The sequence below is a fragment of the Theropithecus gelada genome, chromosome 4 (genome assembly GCF_003255815.1).
Source record: "Theropithecus gelada isolate Dixy chromosome 4, Tgel_1.0, whole genome shotgun sequence".
Lineage (NCBI taxonomy): Eukaryota > Metazoa > Chordata > Mammalia > Primates > Cercopithecidae > Theropithecus > Theropithecus gelada.
Window position 1 is genome coordinate 46,584,675 of NC_037671.1, and position 25,969 is coordinate 46,610,643.

The following is a 25,969-nucleotide window of genomic DNA, read 5'->3' on the forward strand; positions in this document are numbered from 1 at the left end:
AAAAAAAAAAAAAAAAAAAAAAAAAAAAAAAAAAAAAAAAAAAAAAAGATTTATTCCAAGCCTGGAACGTTTCCTCCGGGGCTTTAAATGAAAAAGCTTATTGGTTTGAGTCACTTCTGGAATAAACAAATTGGTACTATTTGAGAAAAATAAAACTGATCAAGCACAGTGGCTCACACCTGTAATCCCAGCGCTTTGGGAGGCTGAGGTAGGAGGATCGCTTGAGCCTGGGAGGATCGCTGGAGCCCAGGAGGTCGAGGTTGCAGTGAGCTTTGATCACACCACTGCATGTCAGCTTGGGCGACAGAGTGAGATCTTGTCTCAAAAAAAAGAAAAGAAAAAGAAAAAAAATTTATAGCTCTCCTCCTAAACAACTTATTAATTCCCATGGGAAGATCAAATTGAAAAGTGGTATAAAGGTTAACCTTGGGGACTCCCTTAATGAGATCATAAAACAAGAACACAGAAATCAGTTAGAACAAAACTGAAATCCAAATCCACCATAAATCCCCTTCTCTACCTTCTAATACTCCTGTTTATCCCCAACTCCCTGGCCCTGGCCCTCCAGAAGATCTCTTGGATCTCTAGACCCCCTAAACTGCCCTCCTCAAAATCTGGCCTCACTTCCTCAGCAAATTCCTTAAACTCCCCAAGCTCCTCCAGCTTCCTCAGAAAATCCCTTAAACACCAGATGCCTGTTTTAACTTCTCTTTCCCTGAAAGAATTACAGAGAGCACTGGTCTCCAGGCCTGGGACATATAGGTTGAGTTACTTTGGCAGAAGCACCTAGGATGGGTGGCAAGGATCACTTTGGTGTTCCTTAAGGCTCCCATTGCCAGGGCTCTGCAGTCAAGCTCTGCCTGCTTCAGAGGGCTCCCCACTCACCTTTATGCTCCCCACTCTGTGTCTGCCCTTTCACAAGTTCAGAAGACACAGTACCCTCTACACAGTGGCAGATCACCTAGGAATAGGCCCTATGAACTAATCCCTCTTCCCACTCAGTCACTAAACTTTAGGCTATCCTGCTCTCTCTCACTCTCTTTCTTTGAGACAGGGTCTCACTCTGTCGCCCAGGCAGGAGTGCAGTGGCATGATCTCAGCTCACTGCAACTTCCACCTCCAGGGCTCAGGTGATCCTCCTGTCTTAGCCTCCTGAGTAGTTGGGACTATAGACGTATGCCGCCACACCCAGCTAATTTTTGTATTTTTGGTAGAGAGAGGGTTTGGTTATGTTGCTCAGGCTGGTCTTGAACTCCTGAGCTCAAGCCATCTTCCTGCCTCAGCCTCCCAAAGTGCTGGGATTATAGGTGTGAGCCACTGTGCCCGGCTTCCTGCTCTTAATGGACTCAGGGACCTCCAGAAGATTGATCCCTGATAACAGGCAAATAGTCCCCAGATTGATTTTCGGAGCCATGGATAGCTATTGATCCACTGGCCTCAGCCTCCCAAAGTGCTGGGATTACAGGCACCGCGCCCAGCCAAAATCCCATGTATTTAACTTGCAGGTTTTCGCTTTCATGATATTTGCTCAACATTCATGTGCTATAAAACAGTTATCAGGGAAATAACTTGATAATGGCTAGCTTTGTCTAATGTTTCATAAGATTTTCATGCATAATTGTTGCCCAAGCATAATTGTTAAGAACAAGCAACTTAAATATATGTAAATAGGATAAAAGTTTTAAAATATACCTTTTGGCAGGCTGAGGTGGCTCACGCCTGTAATCCTATCACTTTGGGAGGCCAAGGCAGGCGGATCACGAGGTCAAGAGATTGAGACCATCCTGGCCAACATGGTGAAACCCCATCTCTACTAAAAATACAAAAACTAGCTTGGTGTGGTGGCAGGTGCCTGTAATCCCAGCTACTCAGGAGGCTGAGGCAGGAGAATTGCTTGAACCTGGGAGGTGGAGGTTGCAGTGAGCCAAGATCGTGCCATTGCACTCCAGCCTGGGTGACAGAGCAAGACTCTGTGTCAAAAAAAAAAAGAAAATGTGTGTATATATATATATATCTTTTATTATTTATTTATTTGAGACAGAGTGTTGCTCTGTCGCCCAGGCTGGAGTGCAGTGGTGTGATCTCGGCTCACTGCAGGCTCCCCCTCCTGGGTTCATGCCATTCTCCTCACTCAGCCTCCTGAGCAGCTGGGACTACAGGCACCAGCCACCATGCTCGGCTAAATTTTTGTATTTTTAGTAGAGGCAGAGTTTCACCGTGTTAGCCAGGATGGTCTCGATCTCCTGACCTTGTGATCTGCCCACCTCGGCCTCCCGAAGGGCTGGGATTACAGGCGTGAGCTGCCATGTCCAGCAGATATATGTACCTTTTAACAGTAATCATGTTTTGTTTTGTTTTGTTTCATTTTGGAGACAGGATCTCCTCTATCACCCACGCTGCAGTGCAGTGGCTTAATCATTGCTCACTGCAGTCTCGAACTTCCAGGCTGAAGCGATCCTCCTGTCTCAGCCTCCTGAGTAACAGATGTGCACCACCACTCCCGGCTGATGGTTTTATATTTATATTTATTTTTGTAGAGAGAGTCTCCCTATGTTGCCCAGGGTGGTCTCCAACTGCGGGCCTCAAGGGATCTTCCTACCTTGGCCTCCCAAAATGCTGGAATTACAGGTAAGCCACCATGCCTGGCCAATAATTACGTTTTATAATATGTCTGTTTAAAAATTGATTCCCAAATCTCTTCAGTAACTTACTCTCCTAAAGTTATACTACATTAAATTAAGTGATGGCTATTCGTTGTATATCTAGATCATTTCCCAACAAGATAAAATACTGAAACATATAATTGCTGAACATAAGTTTACCTACTTTTGTCTTCTTATTACAAAGGAACTAGAGATATCTGGGTCTGTTAGTAAATACATCCTTTGCCACTTCAAAATTGTACTCTGGGGCAGGGTACAGTGGCTCAGGCCTGCAATCCCAGCACTTTGGGAGACTGTAGCAGGAAGATCCCTTGAGGCCAGGAGTTTGAGGCTCCAGTAAGCTATAATCATGTCACTGCACTCCAGCCTGGGCGACAGAGCAAGACCCCGTAGTATTGAGAGATGACAATGTACTAGTAGCCCTCATTCTCAGCGCCTCCTCGGCCTCCGGCCTCAGCGTCCACTGTGGTGGCGCTTGAGGAGCCCTTCAGCCCGCCATGGCACCGTGGGAGCCCCTCTCTGGGCTGGCTGAGGCCGGAGCCTCCTCTCTCTGCTTGCGGGGAGGTGTGGAGGGAGAGGCGCGGGCGGGAACCGGGACTGCGCTCGCGGGCCGGTGTGAGTTCCGGCGGGCGCGGGCTCGGCGAGCCCGGCACACGGAGCGGCCTGCCAGCACCGCCGGCCCAGGGCAGTGAGGGGCTTAGCACCTGGGCCAGCAGCTGCGAGGTAGAGCCGGGTCCCCCAGCAGTGCCAGGCCGCCGGCGCCGCACTCAAATTCTCCTAGGGCCTTAGCTGCCTCCCCGCGGGGCAGGGCTCAGGACCTGCAGCCTGCCATGTCTGAGCTCCTCTCCCTGCGGTGGATTCCCGCGCGCGGCCTGAGCCTCCCCGACGGGCGCCGGCCCCTGCTCCGTGGCGCCCGGTCCCCTCGACAGCCCAAGGGCTGAGGAGTGCAGGCGCGGCTCGTGACTAGCAGGCAGCTCCGCCTGCAGCCCTAGTGCAGGATCACCACTGGGTGAAGCCAGTTGGACTCCTGAACTGGATGGGGACTTGGAGAACTTTTATATCTAGCCAGAGGATGGTATGTGCACCAATCAGCACTCTGTATCTAGCTAACCCAGTGGGGACTTGGAGAACTTGTCCGTCTAGCGCTCTGTGTCTAGCTCAAGGATTGTAAACGCACCAATCAGCACTCTGTGTCTACCTCAGGGTTTGTAAATACACCAATCAGTACTCTGTGTTTAGCTCAAGGTTTGTAAATACACCAACTGGCATGCTGTATCTGGCTAACCTAGTGGAGACTTGGAGGGCTAGCTAGCACTCTGTGACTCTGTGTCTAGCTCAAGGAGCTAGAGGTAAATGCACCAATCAGCACTCTGTGTCTAGCTCAGGGTTTGTGAATACACCAGTTGGTACTCTGTATCTAGCTAACTCTGCATCTAGCTAACTAGCACTCTGTGACTCTGTGTCTAGCTCAAGGATTGTAAATGCACCAATCAGCACTCTGTCAAAACGGACCAATCAACTCTCTGTAAAGTGAACCAATCAGCTCTCTGTAAAATGGGCCAATCAGCAGGATGTGGGTGGGGCCAGGTAAGGGAATAAAAGCAGGTTACCAGCGCTAGTCTGCGGCAATCTGGTGGGATCCTTGTAAACGCGTTAGATTTCCACTTTTTACAGCAAATGTTGTTGGTCACTCTTTGGGTGTACACTGTATTTATAAGCTGTAACGCTATCAAGGTTTGCAGCTTCACTTTTAAAGCCAACCAGATCAAGAACCCATTGGGAAAAATGAACAAACAACTTCAGGCGTTGGGTCTTTAAGAGCTATAACACTCACCACGAAGGTCTGCAGCTTTACTCCTAGTGAGAGCAGGCATCTGCCACAACGAAGAAGCTCCAAACACATTTGAAAGTCTGAAGGAACAAACTTGGGACACACCATCTTTAAGAACTTAACACTCACCAGGAGGGTCCACGGCTTCATTCTTTAAGTCAGTGAGACCAAGAACCCACCATTTCCAGACACAGTAGTACTAGTTACTGATGAGGTCAAGGTGGGGAGGATCACTTGGGCCTAGGAGTTTGAGGTTGCAGTGAGCTATGATGGCTCCACTGGGCAGTACACCAAGACCCTGTCCAAATAAAATTATACTATGAGAAAGCACGTATTTTCAGAAATAAAATGATGCATTTATAGATTTGTCAATCTGCAGAACGCTGCTGTAACAGTTTGTGACTGCTTACTTCCTATTTTTACTAGAAATTAAGGTTACTAAGGGTTAAGAATTTTAAGTATATGTAGTTAAAACTAGAAATTAAAGGAGAAACTTTGTATGCAAAATACGAAAGAAAAGTAACGCATACTTTTGGTTAAGAAACTTATAAAGCATAAGACTTTTGGGGGGGTAAAGGAAGATACTAATTTTGTCTAGTTTGGAGGTTATTTAAGGTTGTTTCAGAATGAAAGAAGGAAATGGGAGGTGCAAGAGGAAAGGGAAGGCATTGCTCAGTGAGAGCAAAGCTATACCTAGATAGGAGAAATAAGTTCTGGTGTTCTGCACATCAAGGTGACTATAGTTAATACAATGTATTATATATTTCAAGACAACTAAAAAACGCTTTTTTTTTTTTTTTTTTTTGACATGAAGTCTCACTCTGTTGATGAGGCTAGAGTGCAGTGGTGTGATCTGTGCTCACTGCAACGTCTGCCTCCCAGGTTCAAGCGATTTTTGTGTCTAAGCCTCCTGCATAGCTGGGATTTCAGGCACACGCCACCATGTCCAGGGAGGTGGGGGGGTGTGTGTGTGTGTGTAGTAGAGAAGGGGTTTTGCCATGTTAGCCAGACTGGTCTTGAACCCCTGACCTCAAGTGATCCAGCCCACCTCCTCCTCCCAAAGTACTGGGATTACCCATGCGAGCCATCGTGCCTAGTCTAGAATTTCTTTTTAGAGACAGGGTTTTGCTATGTTGGTCGGGCTAGATTTGAACTTCTGGGTTTAGGCAATCCTCCTGCCTCAGTTTCCCAAGTAACTGAGACTATAGGCATGTAGCACTATGCCTGGCTGGAAGAGAGGATTTAAAATATCTACTGGGTACGGTGGATCATGCCTGTAATTCCAGCACTTTGAGAGGCCGAGGGGGGAGGATCACTTGGGCTCAGGAGTTCAAGACCAGCCTGGGCAACATGACCAAACACGTCTCTACTGAAAATACAAAAATTAGCTGGCGTAGTGGCATGCACCTGTAGTGGCTACTGGGGAGGCTGAGGTGGAAGGATCAGCTGAACCCAGGAGGCTGAGGCTGTAGTGAGCCATGATCTTGCCACTGCACTCCAGCCTGTGTGACAGAGTGAGACCGTGTCTCAATAAATAAATAAATAAAAAGTTTAAAAAGTAAATACTGTCACTACAAAAAAATAAATATTTGAGGAGATATATAAGCCAATTATTCTGATCTGATTATTCCATAATGTATACATGTATTGAAGTATTACTTTGTATCCCATAAATATAAACAATTATCAATGAAAATAAAAAAACCTGAATGGATATAGAACATTGGGAGAAAGAATTTTGTATAGTCAAATTGACTAAAATTGAATGAATTTATTTAAAAGGTTTTACAAATTAGCCTTAATATAAAAAAATACACTTATGCAAAACTAGAATTTGGGTTTGGTGGCTCATGCCTGTAATCTCATCCATTTGGGAAGCTGAGGCAGGAGGATCAACTGAGGCCAGAAGTTCAAGACCAGCCCTGAGCAACATAGTGAGAAATTGTCTCTACAAAAAAAAAAAAAAAATTGACTGGGCATGCATGCACCTGTAGTTCCAGCTACTGGGGAGACTGAAATGGGAGGATGGCTTGGGTCCTAGTCTCCCTGTCCCGGCCACTCTGAGCATGCCTGGTGTTCGGGTGTGTGTGTGGGCTGTAGACTTACTACTTCTGAGGTTTAGGCAAGCGGGTCTCATATATTGTCCTGTTCCAGTTACTCCTTCCAGTTACTCCCACTTACTGAGGCTACAGCGGAGAGGACTGGAGCACAAAAGAGTCAACATTCTTAAGGAAACACAATTAGAAAGTGCAGCCTGGGCTGGGCGCAGTGGCTCAGGCCTATAATCCCAGCACTTTGAGAGATCGAAGCAGGTGGATCACTTGAGCTCGGGTGTTCGAGACCAGCCTGACCAACATGGTGAAACTCCGTCTCTACTAAAAATACAAAAAAATTAGCCTGGCATGATGGCACACTCCTATAATCCCAGCTACTTGGGAGGCTGAGGTAGGAGAATGGCTTGAACCCAGGAGGCAGAGGTTGCAGTGAGCCGAGATCCCGCCATTGCACTCTAGCCTGAGCAAAAAGAGCAAAACTCCATCTCCAAAAAAAAAAAAAAAAAAGTGCAATCTGGGTTCCAACTCTGCAGGAAATCCTGCATATGTTCCCTGCCCTCTCCTCCCCCTAGACTGGAAGTGGGGGCCAGCCCAGCTGCCCGCTCCCCTCAATATACCAGGTGCTAGAACACAGCTGTTTCTTCCTTGTTCCCCAACCCAGGCAGGCTGTAATTGGTGGGGCAGAGCAGGGCGGGGCTACCTCCATGTTGAATCCACTGGGGCTATCTCCACTCCAGGCAAATCCAGCCAGAGACTGATTCTGAGCAGCAGTTCTGCCTGGTGAGAGCTGCCATGGATTGGTGGGGATAGGGGACTGGGAGGTCAGGAAGTGTCAGGTCAGGGTGGATCAGGAGCCCCAAAAGAAAAATTAGAATTGCCTGGAGAAGAACTCCTGCTAGACTGAGGGAGAAGGGTTAGGGAATTCCAGGGGCATGGAGGCTGTGGAAGAGGAGGGGGTGACTAGAGGAAGGGAGAGGCCAGGGAGCAATAGGAATGCCTGGAGCTGGAAATGGCAAGCTGTACGTCTTGGTTTACTCTTTCCTTGGTGCAGTCTCCCTGTCTGTGCTATGGTGAGAACTTTCCTGCCTTAGCTGCCTTGCCAAGAGAAAGGGCTTCATGAAAGCAAAAACGACCTGCAAATTGAGGTCAGGAGCAGGAAGGTGTAAACTGAAGGGAGAGGGACCTCCTGCCCACCCCATGTCCTTGCCAGGTGAGGTGGAAGCAGGACATGCAAGCCTAAAGTCTGTGTTGTCTTCCCAGGCACTGATTCACTGGCCCTGCCATGCCCGCGCCACTGTTCCCACTGCTGCTTCGGTTGCTGCTGTCCCGTCTGCTGCTGCCTGTCGCCCGCCTGGCCCGCCAGTACCTCCTGCCCCTGCTGCGCCGATTGGCCCGCCGCCTGGGCTCCCAGGACATGCGAGAGGCTTTGCTGGGCTGTCTGCTGTTCATTCTCAGCCAGCGACACTCGCCAGACGCTGGGGAGGCCTCAAGAGTGGACCGCCTGGAGAGGAGGGAGAGGTTAGGCCCCCAGAAGTGAGGCCACGAGTCCTGGCAGCAGCTGAATCCACAAAATGCTTTCTTCTGGAGTAGGATAATCCTGGCACCAGCACTGACCGAAGCCTGCCCAGTGGACAGAAGATATAGTGAGGGTTGTGCATGAGATGGATCTGCCACAGACATGCCTCTCCACTCCCAACAGAAATGTCTTTCTGAAAGAATGCCTTGCATCTAGCATGAAATCGATCATTGCTCCTCTGTCCTCCAGGAGTTCCTCCCAAAGACCACTCCTAATCACCTCTGGCCTCAGGTGGGAGGGGAACTAACACCCACCCACCCCTGCCGTCCCTGCAAATTAGAACATCAAGGTTCCCAATGCTTAACTGAGGGACAAGTGACAATTTAGCAGAGAGGAAAGATTTGAATCCAGACTGTCTTCCAGACTCAGGACCTACCTTAAAATAATATCTGAGTTCCCTATGGAGGCAGACCTGCCTGCACAGCCCAGCACTCAGCAAGTGCTCAATAAATATTTGATTTGAATTATTTCCATGCCTTTGAAAGTCTAATCACCCAGACTGTTGCCCTGCAAAACAGTTTAACCTGGCCTGGCAGCTGGTGGGGGTGGGGGAGAGGAGAGATGGACAATTGTACAAGGGTTTATTTTGCTACCTATTCCATTGTGGTTTCAGTCTTCACAGCCTGGAAGTTGTTTCCCCCTGCTTAGTTTCGGTCAGCATGTCACACTGTGACCCAGAAATGGCTTGAGTCTAGGAGGAAGTTTGCCTGGCTAGCGAACAGTAGGGAGGAAAATGTCCTCCAGCGAGTTTGAGGACTTCTCAGCTAGTGGTGGTGAGAAGAGGGGTGATACGTTTGCTAAGAGACTGGGTGGGAGGCCACCCAGGGAGGCAGTGCAGAAATCCATCCCCTTGAGGGTCATCCCACCCTTGAAGAGGCTAGGGGTGGGTGACTGGCCTTAAGAACTGACTTCATCATTTCCTTCTCCCTAGTGGGAGGCCCCTGAGGGGTCAAATAAGAGTTAGACCCAGAAGAGTCAATCAACATGCTTAAGGAAACAAAGTACAGTCTGGGCTGGGCGCTGTGGCTCACGCCTGTAATCCCAGCACTTTGGGAGGCCTAGGCAGGCAGATCACCTGAGGTTGGGAGTTCCAGACCTGCCTGACCACCATGGAGAAACCCCGTCTCTCGTAAAAATACAAAATTAGCTGGGCGTAGTGGCGTATGCCTGTAATCCCAGCTCCTCCAGAGGCTGAGGCAGGAGAATCGCTTGAATCTGGGAGGCGGAGGTTGCAGTGAGCTGAGATCGCGCCATTGCACTCCAGCCTGGACAACAAGAGCGAAACTCCGTCTTAAGGAAAAAAAAAAAAAGATACATTTGCATCCCAGCCTCCGGATAATTTGTTTATTGTTTCCAGGCAATAATCCTCTCTCTCTGGGTGAATGTTGGGCTCTATCTAGGTTCAGAGGATAGTGAGGAGTACAGGACCCTGTCGGGATTCCAGTCGCCTCTCCACACCTGTCAGAAGGCTTGGTTGGGGAAGAAGTGAGCCCTGAGCTGTGTGCCCCACTCCCAGCCCTGCGGGGCTTTCTGCCAGCCGCACGCCGTCCCTCCCCACCACCCCATCGGCTTCCTTCGGGAGTCTTCAAAGCCAGTGCACGTGCTCCCAGGTCTCAGGGAGGCGACCTAGGGGGAGGGGTAGAGAGAAGGGAGTCCGAGACCCTGGGCCCCTAACCTTGTCCCTTTCCGAAGCCTCAGGTGCCCAAAGGCGCCGGCTGCCAGTCAGGCCCGACGGGCCCCTCCCACTGAGTCGGCTCTGCTTTCCCCGCCCCCGAGCCGTGAGGACTGGACAGAGCCGGCTGCGGAGCTCTGGGCGGGCGCTGGGGTCGCCTGTTGCAGCCTCTCTTCCGCCCGGCGGCCCGCACCGGTCAAGCCCGGCGCGGGCTGCGCTCTCCAGCCGTGGCTATGGCCCCAGCCCCGAGATGAGGAGGGAGAGAACTAGGGGCCTGCAGGCCTGGGAATTTCCGTCCCCCGCAAGTCCGGATGCCCGCTCCACAGTCTCAGCAGGTGCGCTGGGCGGGGCCGGGGGATCTGGGGGTGGGGGCGAGGTCTGCGCTGTTCCCACGCTGCCCAGTGGGACAGGGGGCCAGTAGGGGAACCTGCTGGGCTACAGCGTCTCAGGGGAGTCTGAATCTTTGGTTTCTGGATGCGGGGCCACTTTTCTGGGACTTCAAAGGCCGTTATTAGATGACTGCCTCCCCAAACTCCCCAACCACTTACAGATGCCCCAGGAACATAGGGTAGGGGGAAGAGGTGTGGAAAATTAGGCTAGAAGACCAGCCCAGACCTAGCTGAACAAAGAATTAAGTCTTCTTGAACCCGAGCCAGTACCCACACCTGTCTTTACTTAAAAATTTTTGATGTTTTATTCACCATGGAGTCTTTAAAAACAAAACAAAAACAAAAACCGAGTCTCGCTCTGTTGTTCAGGCTGGAGGGCAGTGGTGTGACCACAGCTTACTGCAGCCTCGACCTCATAGACTCAAGTCATCCTCCAGACATCCTCCCACCTCAGCCTCCCAAAGTGCCGGGACCACAGGCATGTGTCAACATGCTTGGCTAGTTTTTGTTTTTGTTTTTGTTTTTGTTTTAAGAGATAGAGTCTCCCTACTATGCCCAGGCTGGTCTTGAACTCCTAAGCTCAAGTGATTCTTCTACCTTGGCCTCCCAAAGTGCTGGGATGACAGTGTGAGCCACTGCACTTGGCATCATGGAATCTTGATTTGTAGACATTGCATTAAAACTTATTTTGGTAAGGGCCGGGCGTGGTGGCTCATGCCTGTAATCCCAGTGCTTTGGGAGGCTGAGGCGGGCGGATCACAAGGTCAGGAGTTCGAGACCAGCCTGACCAATGTGGTGAAACCCTGTCTCTACTTAAAAAAAAAAAAAAAACAATTAGCTGGGCATGGTGGCACACGCCTGTAATCCCAGCTACTCAGGAGGCTGAGGCAGGAGAATCTCTTGAACCCAGGAGGTGGAGGTTGCAGTGAGCTGAGATCACACCACTGCACTCCAGCCTGGGTGACAGAGTGAGACTCTGTCTCAAAGGAAAAAAAAAACAAAAAACAAAAAACTTATGGTTACATTAAAATTTATCTTTTTTTTTTTTTTTTTTTTGACAAGGTCTTGCTCTGTTGCCCAGGCTGGAGTGCAATGGCAGGATGATGGCTCACTGCAGCCTCGACCTCCTGGGCTCTAGTGAACCTCCCGCCTCAGCCTCTGGAGTAGCTGGAACCACAGGCTCGAGCCACCATGCCTGGCTAATTTATTTTAATTTTTTTGTAGAGATGGGGTCTCACTATGTTGCCCAGGCTGGTCTTGAACTCCTGGGCTCAAGTGATCCACCTCGGCCTCCCAGAGTGCTGAGATTTCAGGCATGAGCCACTGCTCTTGGCCTAAAATTTATCTTGATTAATGAGGTTTTTGGCTCCCCCTTACATTTTACACCCCTGGCAAGTGCCTTACTGGCCTCTCCCTAGTCCCAGCCCTGTCACAAGGCCATGGAGATATAGTCACAAACACAACTGAGAACATAGACGGTCATGAGACATGTGCTGGTTACCAACCCCCAGGCCAAACAAACACACTTCCAGCAAACACAGATGACTTGTTGGTGACAGCTGAGAGGACACAGGCCTGGGGAGAGAGAGGACTGTGTGTGAGGTGGTAAGTCATGCTTGGGGCCTGCCAAGTGGGGGAGGGAGTCTGGGGCAAGCCACCGTCCCATATAGGGTGGTGGATAAGGTGGAGAGTAGGGGTGCAGCAGGACCAACCCTTCCCACCCCACCCCTTAGACAGGGACCTGAGGGAGCTCAGGGAGGGAGAGAGGCCAGAAGACCAGGCAGAGACTGAAGAGAGCTGGCAAGGTTTGGCTAGAAAAACTCCAGACAAGGCCTGTGTGAGTTGGGGCTCCCCAGGCTGTTCAGCAGGGGGCCCTGGCACCCAGCAACCTCCTCTGCTTGGGAGGTGGCTACAGAGGGGTGTGGGTGCTGGCTAGGGGCCCAGCAGGATGGATGCCAGATAGACTTCTCTCCAACAATAACAGCACTGGCTGTTGCCGTCCGCCTAGCCGGCAGGGCCCCAGCGCGGGTGGGGAGAGGAACCAGCCTTCCCCAGTCTGGCCTGAGACCCTCACCACTTCCCTCCAGTTTTCTTCCACCTCCAGTCCCCTTTGTACACAATTGCAGCCACTGGCCACCAGCCTTGCCATGCCTGGCAGATCTTCTGACCACTAGCCCTGCCACCCCCACAGACCCAGAGACCAGGAAAGGAGGGTGGGGAGCGAGGAAGGGGGCCAAGGCAGAGGGGAGAGGAGGGCTAGGAGAGGAAGAGAGAGAGACTGGACAAACATGAGGGTGGGAATTAGGGGGTTGTGGACAGACATGAAGCCACTCTCAAGTCACGGAGCAGTGCCTAGAAAAACACCACCCAAACCCATCTTCCTGCCCTCTGGTTAGGGCTGGCGGGGATGTGGGGGATGGGTGGGGTGGGTGAGGGTTGGGAAGGGATATGTGTGTCATCTCTGTGGGGCATGGAAACACAAGGCTGGGGACACCCATTCTGGAGTAGCTTGGGGAGAGCCACTGACCCTAAGCAGAAAAGCCACCTCTCTCCTTAGGGCTCTGTCTGTTTCTCTGGGGACAGGATAGGACTACCTTATCCCTATGATGCGAGGTACTGCCAATTGTTAATCAGTGTCTGTGGCTTCTCTAGGGGACAAGCCCTTTGGGTCAGTGGGCATGGGGTGAGCAGCGTGGGTTGGATTTTCTCCTCAGGACCTTTCCAGCCTTAGGATCACGCTCTAGCACTGAGTGCTGCTGGAAGGGCAGGGAGTGCACCCCACCCTACCCCATTTACTGCTCAACCAAAGAGAGGGCCTCCCTCCCCCTCCCTTGGAGGCACTTGCTGGACCACCCCTCAGCACGCCCACACCTTCCTCCTCAGCTAGTGGAGGACGTGATCAGCAAGGCTTCCGCCTCTCAGGACGGCTGGGACAATAGGATTCACTCAGGATGTAAGGCTGTTCCTGGCTTTTTCTCTTCCCATCCCCAGCTGTGCCTCAGTTTTCCAAAGTGCTGGATTTAGAAAGGGTGAATTATGAGGGAGTTGGAGGGTTGTGCCCCTGTCCCCCTCCGCGCGCACACACAAGCACAGGCAGAGGCACATACCCCCTCCAAGTCAAAGTTGTGGGTGGTGTGGTGTTTGCGCGTCTGTGGCTGGGACTGGATGTGTCAGGGATGGGGAAACCATCATGCTGGTCACAGAAAATGGGAGGTGGGGACAGAAGCAGTTTTGAAGGAAAATAAGAGGGGGACTGAAAGAAAGAAGGGGGCGTTGAAAGGGAGGGCGCTGGGAGGAAAAAGGTGCAGTGTGGAGGAAGCGCGGCGTGGGCGGGGCTTGGGAAGAGATAACGGAACATCTGAGGTGGAGTGGGCCGTAGGGCGTCGGGGCCGTTCTGAGTAGCGGGTGTGTAAATGGAACAGTCCCGAGGTAGATTTTATGGGAGTCTGCTCAGGTTCTTAATGTGTGGCTGTACCCTCCAGCCCCATGTGCCCCACACGAAGGACAACCTTGGTGTGGCAGGGCCCAAAGAGGTCCTGTCTACCGAAATAACACCACCAGGCGGCCCTGGGGGCGCAGGGGCTCGGTGTGGGGACCGCAGAGCGCGCGGAGTCGCCGTGGGGTGGCGGGGCGGCCCGGGGGCGGGGCCGCGGGCTCGCGGGTGTAGGGAGGGAGGTGGCAGTGGGCTCAGGGCGGGGCGGGCCCAGCGGAGGGCGGGTTTGAATGTGCCCCGGCGGGCGCGGGAAGCTGCAGGAAGAGCGCGCGGATCTCAACGCGGGAGCACTGCTTCTCAGGGAGGTGCTGCCCGGGGCCGGGGACTGGGGACCGCCAGGGCAGAAGACGCCGCTGCCCGCTTGCCACAGAGGGCAGGGAGGCCGGGTCTGACGGCTCCGCAGCCCGGAGAAGGATCGCCGGGTGGGGCCCCAGTGCGGAGCGTGCGGAGACGCGCAGCACGTGGCGCGCACGGGCCAGGGAGCCAGAGGACCCTGCGGGGACCGGGACCCGAGCTGGGCTGGACAGCTTGTCTCCCGGGCCTGAAACAGACTGCGGTCACGTTGACCCCCGCAAGGGGCAGGCGAGTGGACGGGTGATCCCGATCGATCTGGTCGGTAACAGGGAGGGGCCGTGCCGCCGACTGCGCTGGCGGAGGGGAATGGGGATGGGGATGGAGGCTCGCGAGCGGAGGTGCGGGGCTGTCTCTTTAACCTGGGTCTTTTACTGGCTAAAGTCGTATCCCTGGCGTCTCCTTCCAGCGCACGTCCTCATTTACTGGTTTACTGTCAGAGTGTATGAGAGGGCGAAGACACACACTCCTCGGCTTTGCTTACCAGGAGAGAGCAGTCGTAGGTCAAGGCTGGCTCCAACCCTGCCCTCACACCTCTAGGGGTCTCTCTCCAGCCCCGTTGTCGTCCTTTTGCCTACTCCTCTCGGTGGCCTCCAGACCCTTCAGCTTTCCTACTGCTTGTGTTAGCTCCCCATGCCAGGATGTGTGTGATGGGGCGGGGCTGAGGTGCCTGACACTCAAGTCAGGCTGGGAATGATCTTGGTCTCCACCTCATTTTTCCCTTTAATTGGATCAGAGTTCCCCCCCACCTCCCAGTCTACAGGGCTAGCTGAGAAGCAGCTTTTATACCTCTCTCCATTCCAAAAGGAGCTTGAACATTTAATTTGGATTCTAGCTCCTCCACTCACCAGCTCTGTGACCTCAGGCAAGTTACTCAACCTCTCTGAACTTCAGCTGGCCCAATCTATTCAGTGCTAGTACTAGCTTATGGGTGGTTGTGAGGAAAAGACGAGAGATCTGCAGATAGTGGCTGGCCCCATATGAGATCCTGGGAGTGGAGAATTGCAGGAGAGGTGTTGGGAGTCTGGAGGCAGGGAGGTACTCAATTTGGTGGCTGCTTTCAGGGGCCCACCTCAGCAGGCCAAAGCATAGTTGGAGGGACACCGGATGCTCTGAGCTGGTATCAGATCCCTGTTTGCTGCTGGGCAAAGGCAGACGAGCAAAACACGAAGGCTGGCCAGCTGAATGTTAGGATGTGGGCAGGAGGAGAGGGCTGCCCGTGGTGGAGTTGAATTGTGCCCAAGACTGGAATGGGAACTCCTGAGAACAGAGAGAGCAGGGGTGTAGCTGGGGGATAGGGAAGAAATAAATACTTCTTCTCTAAGCCCAAGCCAGTTTTACCCAGGAGAACAGGAGCTATTCTCCCCACCCCAGGCCTCCATCTGCTTTGAAGTTGCACCTGCCCTTTACTTCCAGGAATCTTGCCTGTGGGGTGGAGTACAGGGTATGCGGGTATGAGGTAAGAACCTAAAGGAAGAGTCCTTACTACCGAATAGAAAACCTGAGACCTAGGCAGGGTGCGGTGGCTCATGCCTGTAATCCCAGCCACTTTGGGAAGCCAAGGTGGGTGGATCACCTGAGGTCGGGAGTTCCAAACCAGCCTGGTCAACATGGTGAAACCCCGTCTCTACTAAAAATACAGAAATCAGCCAGGCGTGGTGGCAGGAGCCTGTATTCCCAGCTACTCAGGAGGCTGAGGCAGGAGAATCACTTGAACCTGGGAGGCAGAATTTGCAGTGAGCCAAGATTGTGCCATTGCACTCCAACCTGGGCAACAGGAGCAAAAACTCCATCTCAAAAAAAGGAAAAAGAAAACCTGAGACCTGAGCCTTTCCCCCACCCCCACCCCAGTAATGCCCTCTTGCCTTCATCTCCCTAGAAAATGTAAATATGGTTATTCACCACTCTGGTGCCTAGGACAGTGCCTGGCTAGCATGCAGAGGTCCTCAGTAAATATTTGTTGAAGGGGTGATTGCAGGAATCCTTCTACCTCCATCTGGAGGTGTGGGCTGAGGGGCCGAGGAGGACCTCTGAGAGCTTGGAGTTTCCCCAGCGAGGGTTGAGAGGAACTACAGGCAAGTGGGAGAGCCCATAGAACGTCTCATGGTGCCCAGCTGCTACTGTTTGTCTGAGTGGGCCCTGGAGCAGTGCTGCACCTGTGAGAGCTCCCCTGCTGAGACTCCCTGTTCTCTTATCTCCCAAGTGACAGGGGTGGCTTTTTATCTCCTGGGTGTGCTTCTGCTTCTTTGCTTGCAAGCCTTCTCAGAATGGGGCCCCAGGAAGCCTGAGGGACTCTCTCCTGATATGCCCTGTGCCACCTTTTTCATTCTGGATCCGCACCCAGGAGCCCGTGGACAAGGCCCATTGCCTGAGCCTGAACTAGGAGCACCTCCTAGGGACTGCCCAGGCTCGCTCTGCTCTGACCCTTCCGCTGGCCAGTCTGGGCACCTGGTAAGTGCCCAGAAAGGGAGGGAGGGGAAGCTGTCCTTTCACCCCAAACAGCAAGGCCTGGGCCCAGCTAGGCCTGAGTGTGGGGGATGTGTCAGTGCACATCTGCCTGGCTTAACATGCCATCCAATGGGAAAACTGTTGAATCGGGTGGTGCCAGGGGATTTTCCCCTACACAAATAGGGAGCAGGAGAGGGACGCTGAGGGAGAAGGATAGGAGCTTTGGGATCCACCCCTCCAATCTTCTTTACAAGGTCACTCTCAGAAAGTGGAAGAGGACAGGAGCCTGTGACAGAGGAACTAAGGGAGGACTAGGTGACCCTAGGGTCAGGAGGTGGGAGGAGGAAGGGCTGTACCCCCACATCCATTATGAAATATTTTCCTGGAAAACCAGCCAGCAACTAGGAAGCTCCTGGGCAGTGGCTGGAAAGAAAGGTTAAGGTGCCAACAGCAGAGAAGCTGGAATCTGGGGTGCATCCAGGAGAGGACAGCCCCACTCTAGCCGTGAATCCAGGGGCTTCCCAGGGAGGGTGGAGAGACCAGACTTGTGGAGAGGGGCCTGGGGAGCCTCTGGTTTGGCCTCAGCCATCATCGCTGTTGTCTCAGCTGCTGCAGATCTGCCTGCTCTGTGTCCTTCCTCCTCCTCCCCCGACCTCTTTGCTGTGTCTCCTCCATTTGTCTCCCTCCTTCCCTTGTCATCACTGTCCCTGACCCCTCTCGTCCTCTTCCCTGCCTTCTTTGACTGTCTTTCCCTCCCTCCCATCATCTTTCCTCCTCCTTCCCTCCTGCTCTCCACCCTCCTGTTTCCCAGCTTATAAACTGCTTCGGCTGCTGGATAAAAATAGCGGTGGCAGCGGCCAGGCCGGGAGCCAGGTAGAGTCTGAGCAGGCAGGGGGGCCGTGCAGGACTGGCCTGCTGGGCCAGGGGGCTGGGTGGGGGTCAAGTTGAGTGGTCCTGAGGGCAGGCTACAGAGGGGGTCTTAGTGGACCTCCTCGACTGGCCTGTTCTGTCAGCCCTGCCCCCTCTCCCCCTAAGAGCCTGAGGAGGCCTGTGGCAGGGCCAAGACAGGGCCTTACACTGTTCCTGCCCCCAGCAGGCCCCTGAGGGAGGGAGCTGTCAGCCAGGCAAAACCGAGAACATCATCGCCATGACAACCAGTCACCAGCCTCAGGACAGGTAAGGGGTAGGGGGCTGGGCTGTGGATCCAGGGAATGGGTTTTCAGGGATCTGGGTGCGGTGTCCTTTGGAATTGGGGGTTGCCACTGCTGGCTGGCCTTCTAGCCAGGTAGCTATGAGTCAGGTCTGCATCAGGGGCGGAGACCCCTTGTGCCTTGGCTGGGTGCTGGCTGGGGGGTCTGCGGGAAGGGCAGGGTGCGTGGGCAGCAGTCCCTCCCTGGCGTGTCTGTGTTTCCACTGTTGCTCTCCAGTCAGTTAGCGGCTTCTGGCTCCTCCCGCCACCACTGTGGGGAGATACTTGCCTCACCCCTCCTTCCAATGTACATCTGGCAGAACTGCCCTTGGGCCTCTGCCTTAGATGACCTGGCCCACCCTGGTTCTTGATCTGATCTTCTCAATTCCCCGCCTCTGGAGCCTGTGAATTCCCAATCAAGTTAGACTTGCAGTTATGACTGTGAATATGTATTTTGGAAGAGGAGGCTGTAGCTTAATTCAATTTCTTAAAGGGATCTGGGACCCAAGAAGGCTGAGGAAGTGATGCCTGAGATCCAAAGCTCCTTCAAAGCATCAGGCTCTGTCCTTCCCTCCAGCTGAGGCCCCAGAAACCCATCACGTCTGCCCTACCCATCTCATCTCCCTCCTGTGCCAAAGGCTATGAAACTAGGCCACTTGTGCCTGTGGGGGCTTTGAGCATGTAGCTTAATGTCTCTGGGACTGTTTTCCAACCTGTAAAATAGAACTAAAAGTATCTACTTCCCAGGAAGTGGATCTAGAAGTAAGGGAATTTAAGGAGGCATGGCAGTAAGTCCAGGCCCCAGGGTGCTTCCCTGCCTCCTGTGTTTCATTCCCAGGCTGCCTGCCCAGTCTATCCCCACCTCTGCTCTCCTGTGGGCAGTTCCCTGAAGCCCTCGCTGTCTCCATTTGCCTTATTGCACAGCTCAGTCATTTCACAGCGCCCCCCGCCCCGATCCTCTCTCCTTTGTGACTTCGGGAGTTTTTCCTTCCACTCTGGGCCTCTGAATCAAGCCTTTAGCTTCTCCAAGGGAAGCGTGTATATGAGGGGGTTGGGGGACTGCAGTTGCATTAACTTAGACGTGCTCACGACGTGGGGCACTCACCACTCCATTCCTGTGTGAGGCCTGCCAGCCGTCCAGGCTCCTGCACTCTGGCCAGGCCTGTCTTCTCACTGCCTTGGGCTTTATCCCTGCCATCTCTGAAAAGAGCTGGTGTTGGCTCTGGGGAGGGTGTGCAGACCCAACGGGAGATCTGCATGGGCTGGGCTGGGGTTACTCAGCTTTCAGGCAAGGCCTACCTGGGAAAAGCTGGCCTGACCCGGAAGGGCCTTGAAGTATAGGGCCTGGGGCATTTCCCTGGCCAAAGGAGGGCAGCCCTTATTTATACCCTGAGGCCCAGATGATCTCCAGTGGCCCCATACCTCCTGGCCTGCCCTGGGTGGTATGAACTACAAAGTTCTGTTTGGCCAGGAAGAAAACAGCTCTAAGGCCTTCTCTTCACAGCGGCCCTGAGGCACCCTGCCCGCCTGCCCCTGTAGGTTCGGAATAGTATGGGAGTTTCTCAACCTCAGAATCCTCTCTGGGGAGCAACACAGTCCCTGACCAGACAGCATAATTACTTCCAGCCTGCCTGGTGGGGGTGGAAGACACTTGATGCTTGCTTTCTCACTCATCCACCCGCCCTCAGCCCTTCGGCAGGATTTCCAAAACCATCTCCGGGCCGGGCGCGGTGGCTCAAGCCTGTAATCCCAGCACTTTGGGAGGCTGAGGCGGGCGGATCACGAGGTCAGGAGATCGAGACCATCCTGGCTAACATGGTGAAACCCCGTCTCTACTAAAAATACAAAAAACTAGCCGGGCGTGGTGGCGGGCGCCTGTAGTCCCAGCTACTCGGAGGCTGAGGCAGGAGAATGGCCTGAACCTGGGAGGCGGAGCTTGCAGTGAGCCGAGATCGCGCCACTGCACTCCAGCCTGGGTGACACAGCGCGAGACTCCGTCTCAAAAAAAAAAAAAAAAAAAAAAAACAAAAAACAAAAAAAACAAAACCATCTCCGGATGTGTGGGTCACACTGGTTCCCAGCCTGCAGAGTCCCCCAGGCCTTCCAGGACTGATAACTATGGTCCTGTCAGCCATGCCATTCAGTCCTATGACCCTGACCCCCTCCCCACCCCGAATTCCAACAAGCCGTGTACCCTTTTCTCCCCCCACACCCGTAAGAGGACACGTGCAAATGGACACAAACACAGATGCCCTGGGACCTAGAGAGACTGAGGATGGACAGGGGCTTCCCTGGGGCTCATCGTGGAATGGGGCAGGATGGTGCGTCACTTGGCCCCTCTTTTCTCCTCCATTGCAGATACAAAGCTGTCTGGCTTATCTTCTTCATGCTGGGTCTGGGAACACTGCTCCCATGGAATTTTTTCATGACGGCCACTCAGGTGAGGCCGGAGGGACTGGGCTCCATGGGGCATTGCCCACTGTGCCCGCAGGATCTGACTTTCTGCTGGTAGGCACAGGGAGAGAGATTTCAACACTCCTCTCTGCAACTCCTGCAGTATTTCACAAACCGCCTGGACATGTCCCAGAATGTGTCCTTGGTCACTGCTGAACTGAGCAAGGACGCCCAGGCGTCAGCCGCCCCTGCAGCACCCTTGCCTGAGCGGAACTCTCTCAGTGTCATCTTCAACAATGTCATGACCCTATGTGCCATGCTGCCCCTGCTGTTATTCACCTACCTCAACTCCTTCCTGCATCAGAGGTGAGTGCCCACCCCCTCCCCAGCCCCCAGCCTGACCCTCACTGTGTCTTGCACCCCCTTGGCTGAGCCCCAGCTTTGCCCACTTGTTTCTGCCACCCTTGGCCTCTCCCGGCAGGATCCCTCAGTCCATACGGATCCTGGGCAGCCTGGTGGCCATCCTGCTGGTGTTTCTGATCACTGCCATCCTGGTGAAGGTGCAGCTGGATGCTCTGCCCTTCTTTGTCATCACCATGATCAAGATCGTACTCATTAACTGTAAGCTGGGCCAGGAGGGGGCCTGTGGGAGGAGGCGTGCCCAACTACCCCCACTCTTTTTTCAGACCCACTGTTAGCCAGAGAGAAGCCCAGCCTCTGCCTGAAGGGAGTGGATGCTGTGAGCAGTTGGGATTCAGAGGCCTGAGTGGGCCTGGACCAGGGCTGGGAGGGGGCAGAGAGAAGGGCAGCTCAGCCTCAAGGCCCACCGAGAGTAAAGTAGGAATCACAGGGACCTGTCTTCTTGGGCACCCCCAACCGCCAACCCTAGCTCCCCTGCTCATGCCCACCCTGTTTCCCCAGCGTTTGGTGCCATCCTGCAGGGCAGCCTGTTTGGTCTGGCTGGCCTCCTGCCTGCCAGCTACACGGCCCCCATCATGAGTGGCCAGGGCCTAGCAGGCTTCTTTGCCTCCGTGGCCATGATCTGCGCTATTGCCAGTAAGTCCGGCTGTCTACCTGCCCAGTGCCCTGGTGTGGTGGGGAGAAGGGATGGGGCCTATCTCTGATCACTGACACCACCCCAGGTGGCTCGGAGCTATCAGAAAGTGCCTTTGGCTACTTTATCACAGCCTGTGCTGTTATCATTTTGACCATCATCTGTTACCTGGGCCTGCCCCGCCTGGTGAGTAAATGGAGGGAGCTGGGGTTTGGGGTATACAGGTCTGGGGTGTTCTAAGGACAAAACCTGAAGGAGGCTGGGATTCTGGAGATTCTGCCTGTGAATCCACCTCCCCTGTCTCCCTTACTTGATAGGAATTCTACCGCTACTACCAGCAGCTCAAGCTCGAAGGACCTGGGGAGCAGGAGACCAAGTTGGACCTCATTAGCAAAGGTCTGAAGAGCCTGAGGAAGCTGGGGTGGAGGATGGTGTACCAGGCGGGGGAGAGCACGAGCAAAGAGAACAAAGATGAGTGCACTGTGTTAGCTAGCAGCCCTGAGCCAGAGGAGGACCGAAGGACTGGGGTGGGGAGAGGAAGACAATAGGAAATAAGGGCCGGCAATGATAAAATGGGGGCAGATCCTGGATGACCTTGAACGCCTGAGGTGTTTGGACTAAAGGCAGTGGGAAGCAATTTCAGATTCCTCAGTGAGGAATAACATGACCTGAGGCTCCTGGGAGAGGCCAGGCCCCCGGGACTTGAGCTGTAGGGATTTGGAGGCGAGGTCTGGTTTAGGGTTAGGGTGCGGCTGGGACTGGTTTGGGACTGGTTAAGGAGGCGTCTACTTTCTAGTGATCCCAGCCTTTTTGGGGAATGTTTGTGTTGTCTTCTGTTGCTCTGTCCTCCCCACAACTTGGAGATTCTTCCACCCCGCAGGAGAGGAGCCAAGAGTAGGCAAAGAGGAGTCTGGAGTTTCAGTTTCCAACTCTCAGCCCACCAACGAAAGCCACTCTATCAAAGCCATCCTGAAAAATGTATGTAGGGAAGGTTATCCTACCTTCTACCTCTTGTCCTCTCTCTCCTCCTTTTGCTCCCTCCCTCTGCCACCCATCTCCTCCCTTTCTGACCTGAGAGTGGTCACTCCTGGATTCTTTTGTGTGTGCGTGTGTGCCCCCCATGTGTGCATGCCAGGGGTGGGGTTCGTGGTTCCTTTTTTTTTTTTTTTTTTTCTGAGACAGAGTTTCATTCTTGTTGCCCAGGCAGGAGTGCAATGGCACAATCTCCACTCGCTGTAACCTCTATCTCCCGAGTTCAAGTGATTCTCCTGCCTCAGCCCCCCAAGTCGCTGAGATTACAGGCATATGCCACCATACCCAGCTAATTTTTTGTATTTAGTAGAGACGGGGTTTCACCAGGTCAAGCTGGTGTCAAACTCCTGACCTCAGGTGATCTACCCACCTTGGCCTCCCGAAGTGCTGGGATTACAGGCGTGAGCCACCGTGTCCGGCCCGGATCCGTGGTTCTTTAATGCACAGCCACCATGAAGACACAGGCACCTGGGTGACTCTACCCCTTCTATCTAGATCTCAGTCCTGGCTTTCTCTGTCTGCTTCATCTTCACTATCACCATTGGGATGTTTCCAGCCGTGACTGTTGAGGTCAAGTCCAGCATTGCAGGCAGCAGCACCTGGGGTGAGGAGGCCACAGGTTCCCAGGATGGGAACAGACAGGATCTTGAGCTGGGCTGGAAGTAGGGAAGAGAGGGAGCCTGGGTCACCTTCTCCCCATTTCCTGGGTCCATTTGCCCTTCCCTGGGCTGGAAGCATCTTCTCCATTTTACTGTTGGGGAAGCTGAGGCCCAGTGAAGGTTAGGCTTGCTATACCTGCCTCTGAGCCTGATAACCACCCATTCGTCTCCTCTTCCAGAACGTTACTTCATTCCTGTGTCCTGTTTCTTGACTTTCAATATCTTTGACTGGTTGGGCCGGAGCCTCACAGCTGTATTCATGTGGGTAAGTGGAGGAAGAGGGCCCCAGGCCCCTGTGGGAAGTAAGAGTCCAGCCTGGACCCAGAGAGGGAACCCAAGAAAGTATGGTAGTAGGGGGACCATTTGTTTTAAAGTCGAGGCATAATTTATGTATAGTTAAGTACAAGTCTTAAGTGTACAACTTAATGAATATATATATATGCATACCTGCCCAGATCGAGATATAGAATATTTCCAGCATTCCAGAAGGTTCCACCATGCCCCTTTCAAGAGTAACCCCCTAAGGCGAACCAGGCTTTGAGGTTTCAGTTCAGGTCCTGAGAGGCCCCAGATGGATCCTTGGGGGCCTGGTTGTGCCCTGGGGTGGTGGCCTGGGCTGAGGCCCTGCCTGGTGCCCACAGCCCGGGAAGGACAGCCGCTGGCTGCCAAGCCTGGTGCTGGCCCGGCTGGTGTTTGTGCCGCTGCTGCTGCTGTGCAACATCAAGCCCCGCCACTACCTGACTGTGGTCTTCGAGCACGATGCCTGGTTCATCTTCTTCATGGCCGCCTTTGCCTTCTCCAACGGCTACCTCGCCAGCCTCTGCATGTGCTTCGGGCCCAAGTGAGTAGGGCTGGCAGGGAACTTGGTGGCATCAGACAGGATCTAGAGTTCCAGTAGGGGACACTCAGTAGAGGGAGGGCAAAAGGAGAGTCCCTGCTCCCAGAGCTGAAAGGAGAGATGGCTCAGGAGGGGCTCCTAGGCTGAGGGGATAGTGACTGTAGTGGAGGTGGGTGTCCAGGCTTACTTGGGTGTAGGTGGAGACGGGCTCGCAGGAAAGAGTGAAAGACAACCCCACCATACACATTCCCTCAAGGAGGAGAAGCCAGGTTGGGGTTAGGCAGCTAGGATGGGTTGATCAGCAGAATGAGGTTCGACAGTGAAGTCACCCCACCCCACCCCTCCTTCCAGCCAGAGGCTCAGGGCTGGGGTACAGCCATTCTGAGGTAGCCGTGCCCTTCCTTCCCCACTTAGGAAAGTGAAGCCAGCTGAGGCGGAGACCGCAGGAGCCATCATGGCCTTCTTCCTATGTCTGGGTCTGGCACTGGGGGCTGTTTTCTCCTTCCTGTTCCGGGCAATTGTGTGACAAAGGACGGATGGACAGAAGGACTGCCTGCCTCCCTCCCTGTCTGCCTTCTGCCCTTCCTTCTGCCAGGGGTGAGCCTCACTGGTCTGGAGGTTTTTCTTCTAACTGACTTCTGCTTTCCACGGCGTGTGCTGGGCCCAGATCTCCAGGCCCTGGGGAGGGAGCCTTTGGACAGACAGTGGGGACATTGTGGGCTTGGGGCTCAGAGTGGAGGGACGGGGTGTAGCCTCGGCATCTGCTTGAGTTTCTCCACTCTTGGCTCTGACTGATCCCTGCTCGTGCAGGCCAGCGGAGGCTCTTGGGCTTGGAGAACACGTGTGTCTCTGTGTGTGTGTCTGTGTGTCTGTGTCAGTGTCTGCCAGACTGTCCGCCTGTCCCGGGGTGGCTAGGAGCTGGGTCTGACCGTTGTATGGTTTGACCTGATATACCCCCTACCTCCGTTCTCCCCTGCGCCGCCTCCTCTGTGTTCTCTCCATGTCCCCCTCCCAGCTCCCCATGCCCAGTTCCTACCCATCATGTACCCTGTACAGTTGCCACGTTACTGCCTTTTTTTAAAATATATTTGACAGAAACCAGGTGCCTTCAGAGGCTCTCTGATTCAAATAAAGCTTTCTTGTTTTTTTCTCCTTGGCTCCCTGTGTCCTCCAGCCGTGGCTTCATGCCCTGGAGTGGGTAGAGGGCTGGCAGCCTGAGTCCGGGAGATGAGCATGACCCAGCTGGGCCCTGGCCAGGACTGGACCTGGGTCCAAGGGCCCGGGGGTGGGGAGGGGGGAGTGGGTAGTCCTCCTGGCCTCAGAGGGGCTGCAATGCCCCCTGCTGGGGCCATAGGGGAGGGACAGGCCTAGAACCAGAACACCAAGACTATTAGCCAAGACAGAGAGAACAGGTTTTTCTTTGCTTCATAGGACAGAGGATGGAGATAGCTCCCCATCGTTCCTTTGTCTTCACTGCCACCCCCTCCACTCTGTCCCCAGCCCCAGCAATGAACTCTACAAAACTGGCCAGCTCCTGGCCGCACTCCCACACCACCAGGCAGGAAGAGGCTGAGGCCTGAGGGTTCTCCCCTACCTGGCAACCAGCCCTGACATCCAAGCTCAGCCTGCCAGACTTCCTGGGGAACAAGGGGCCTGTGTGTCCACACAGTGAAACCAACCCTCCCCTTCTCAACCCAAACTCTGGCCTAGGGAGGAGTGGGTTGATATGGAACTATGAGAGTGTCTCAGTGGAGAGGGCCCTACCACTGGGACTCCCATCTCAAGAATGACCTCCTGACTGGAAGTGGGACCAGAGCTCTGGCCACAGTGCAGCACCCCTGCAATTTGCACCCCCTACCCTCCCACAAGTCTCAGACTCCTCCCAGAAAGCAGAAGACATTCCTGAATTCTCAGTGCGGGCTGCTCACTCAGCCCTGGCCGGCGGATGGCTACGGAGTTGGCACCTTTGTCAGTCCTTCCTTTCTCACTGGAGTTTAATTTAATTGAGAACTTCAGGCCTCATTAAGGGCTGTTAGCGCATTTTTAAGGCTCTTTGATGAGCTCTGAAGCCCTAATGGAGTAGCTAAGTATACCAGGGCACTGGGAACTGAAGTTCATATGCTATTAATCATTTGTCAGACCAGAGTATTTATCTGAGGTGCTGGAAAACAAGGCATTCCTTTTGGATCAGGTTCAAAAGCTGAGGGGTTCCCTGAGTATCCTTCCCCCAGTCTGCAGTGCTGTTTGGCAGTAAGTCAAGCTGAACGTACAAACCTGAGCTCTTTCTTGTCCTCAGTCCTCTCATTGTACCCAAGCCCCAAAGAGC

The 25,969-nt window shown here is 53.6% G+C and overlaps 2 protein-coding genes across 2 annotated transcripts; both read left to right on the plus strand.

The window, feature by feature from the left end:
- The first annotated feature begins 7,298 nt into the window (after positions 1-7,298).
- On the plus strand, positions 7,299-8,595 carry MYMX (myomixer, myoblast fusion factor). The gene is made up of 2 exons (XM_025384117.1): positions 7,299-7,328; positions 7,809-8,595. Exon 2 carries the CDS (start codon positions 7,831-7,833, stop codon positions 8,083-8,085), a length of 255 nt encoding a protein of 84 aa, XP_025239902.1. The 5' UTR covers positions 7,299-7,328; positions 7,809-7,830; the 3' UTR covers positions 8,086-8,595.
- Positions 8,596-10,046: 1,451 nt separating this feature from the next.
- SLC29A1 (solute carrier family 29 member 1 (Augustine blood group)) lies at positions 10,047-24,801 on the plus strand. The gene is given in 15 exon segments (XM_025384265.1): positions 10,047-10,095; positions 10,098-10,131; positions 11,923-12,022; positions 17,574-17,653; positions 20,025-20,106; positions 20,224-20,426; positions 20,542-20,681; positions 20,982-21,116; positions 21,203-21,300; positions 21,432-21,510; positions 21,995-22,092; positions 22,642-22,750; positions 22,985-23,070; positions 23,447-23,646; positions 24,058-24,801. Coding segments are annotated over 15 exon segments (1,605 nt in total). The 3' UTR covers positions 24,170-24,801.
- The last annotated feature ends 1,168 nt before the right edge of the window (positions 24,802-25,969 follow it).

Bases quoted from the DNA above. Each gene is read 5' to 3' on its own strand.
- MYMX (XM_025384117.1), top strand. From the start codon at position 7,831: ATGCCCGCGCCACTGTTCCCACTGCTGCTTCGGTTGCTGCTGTCCCGT.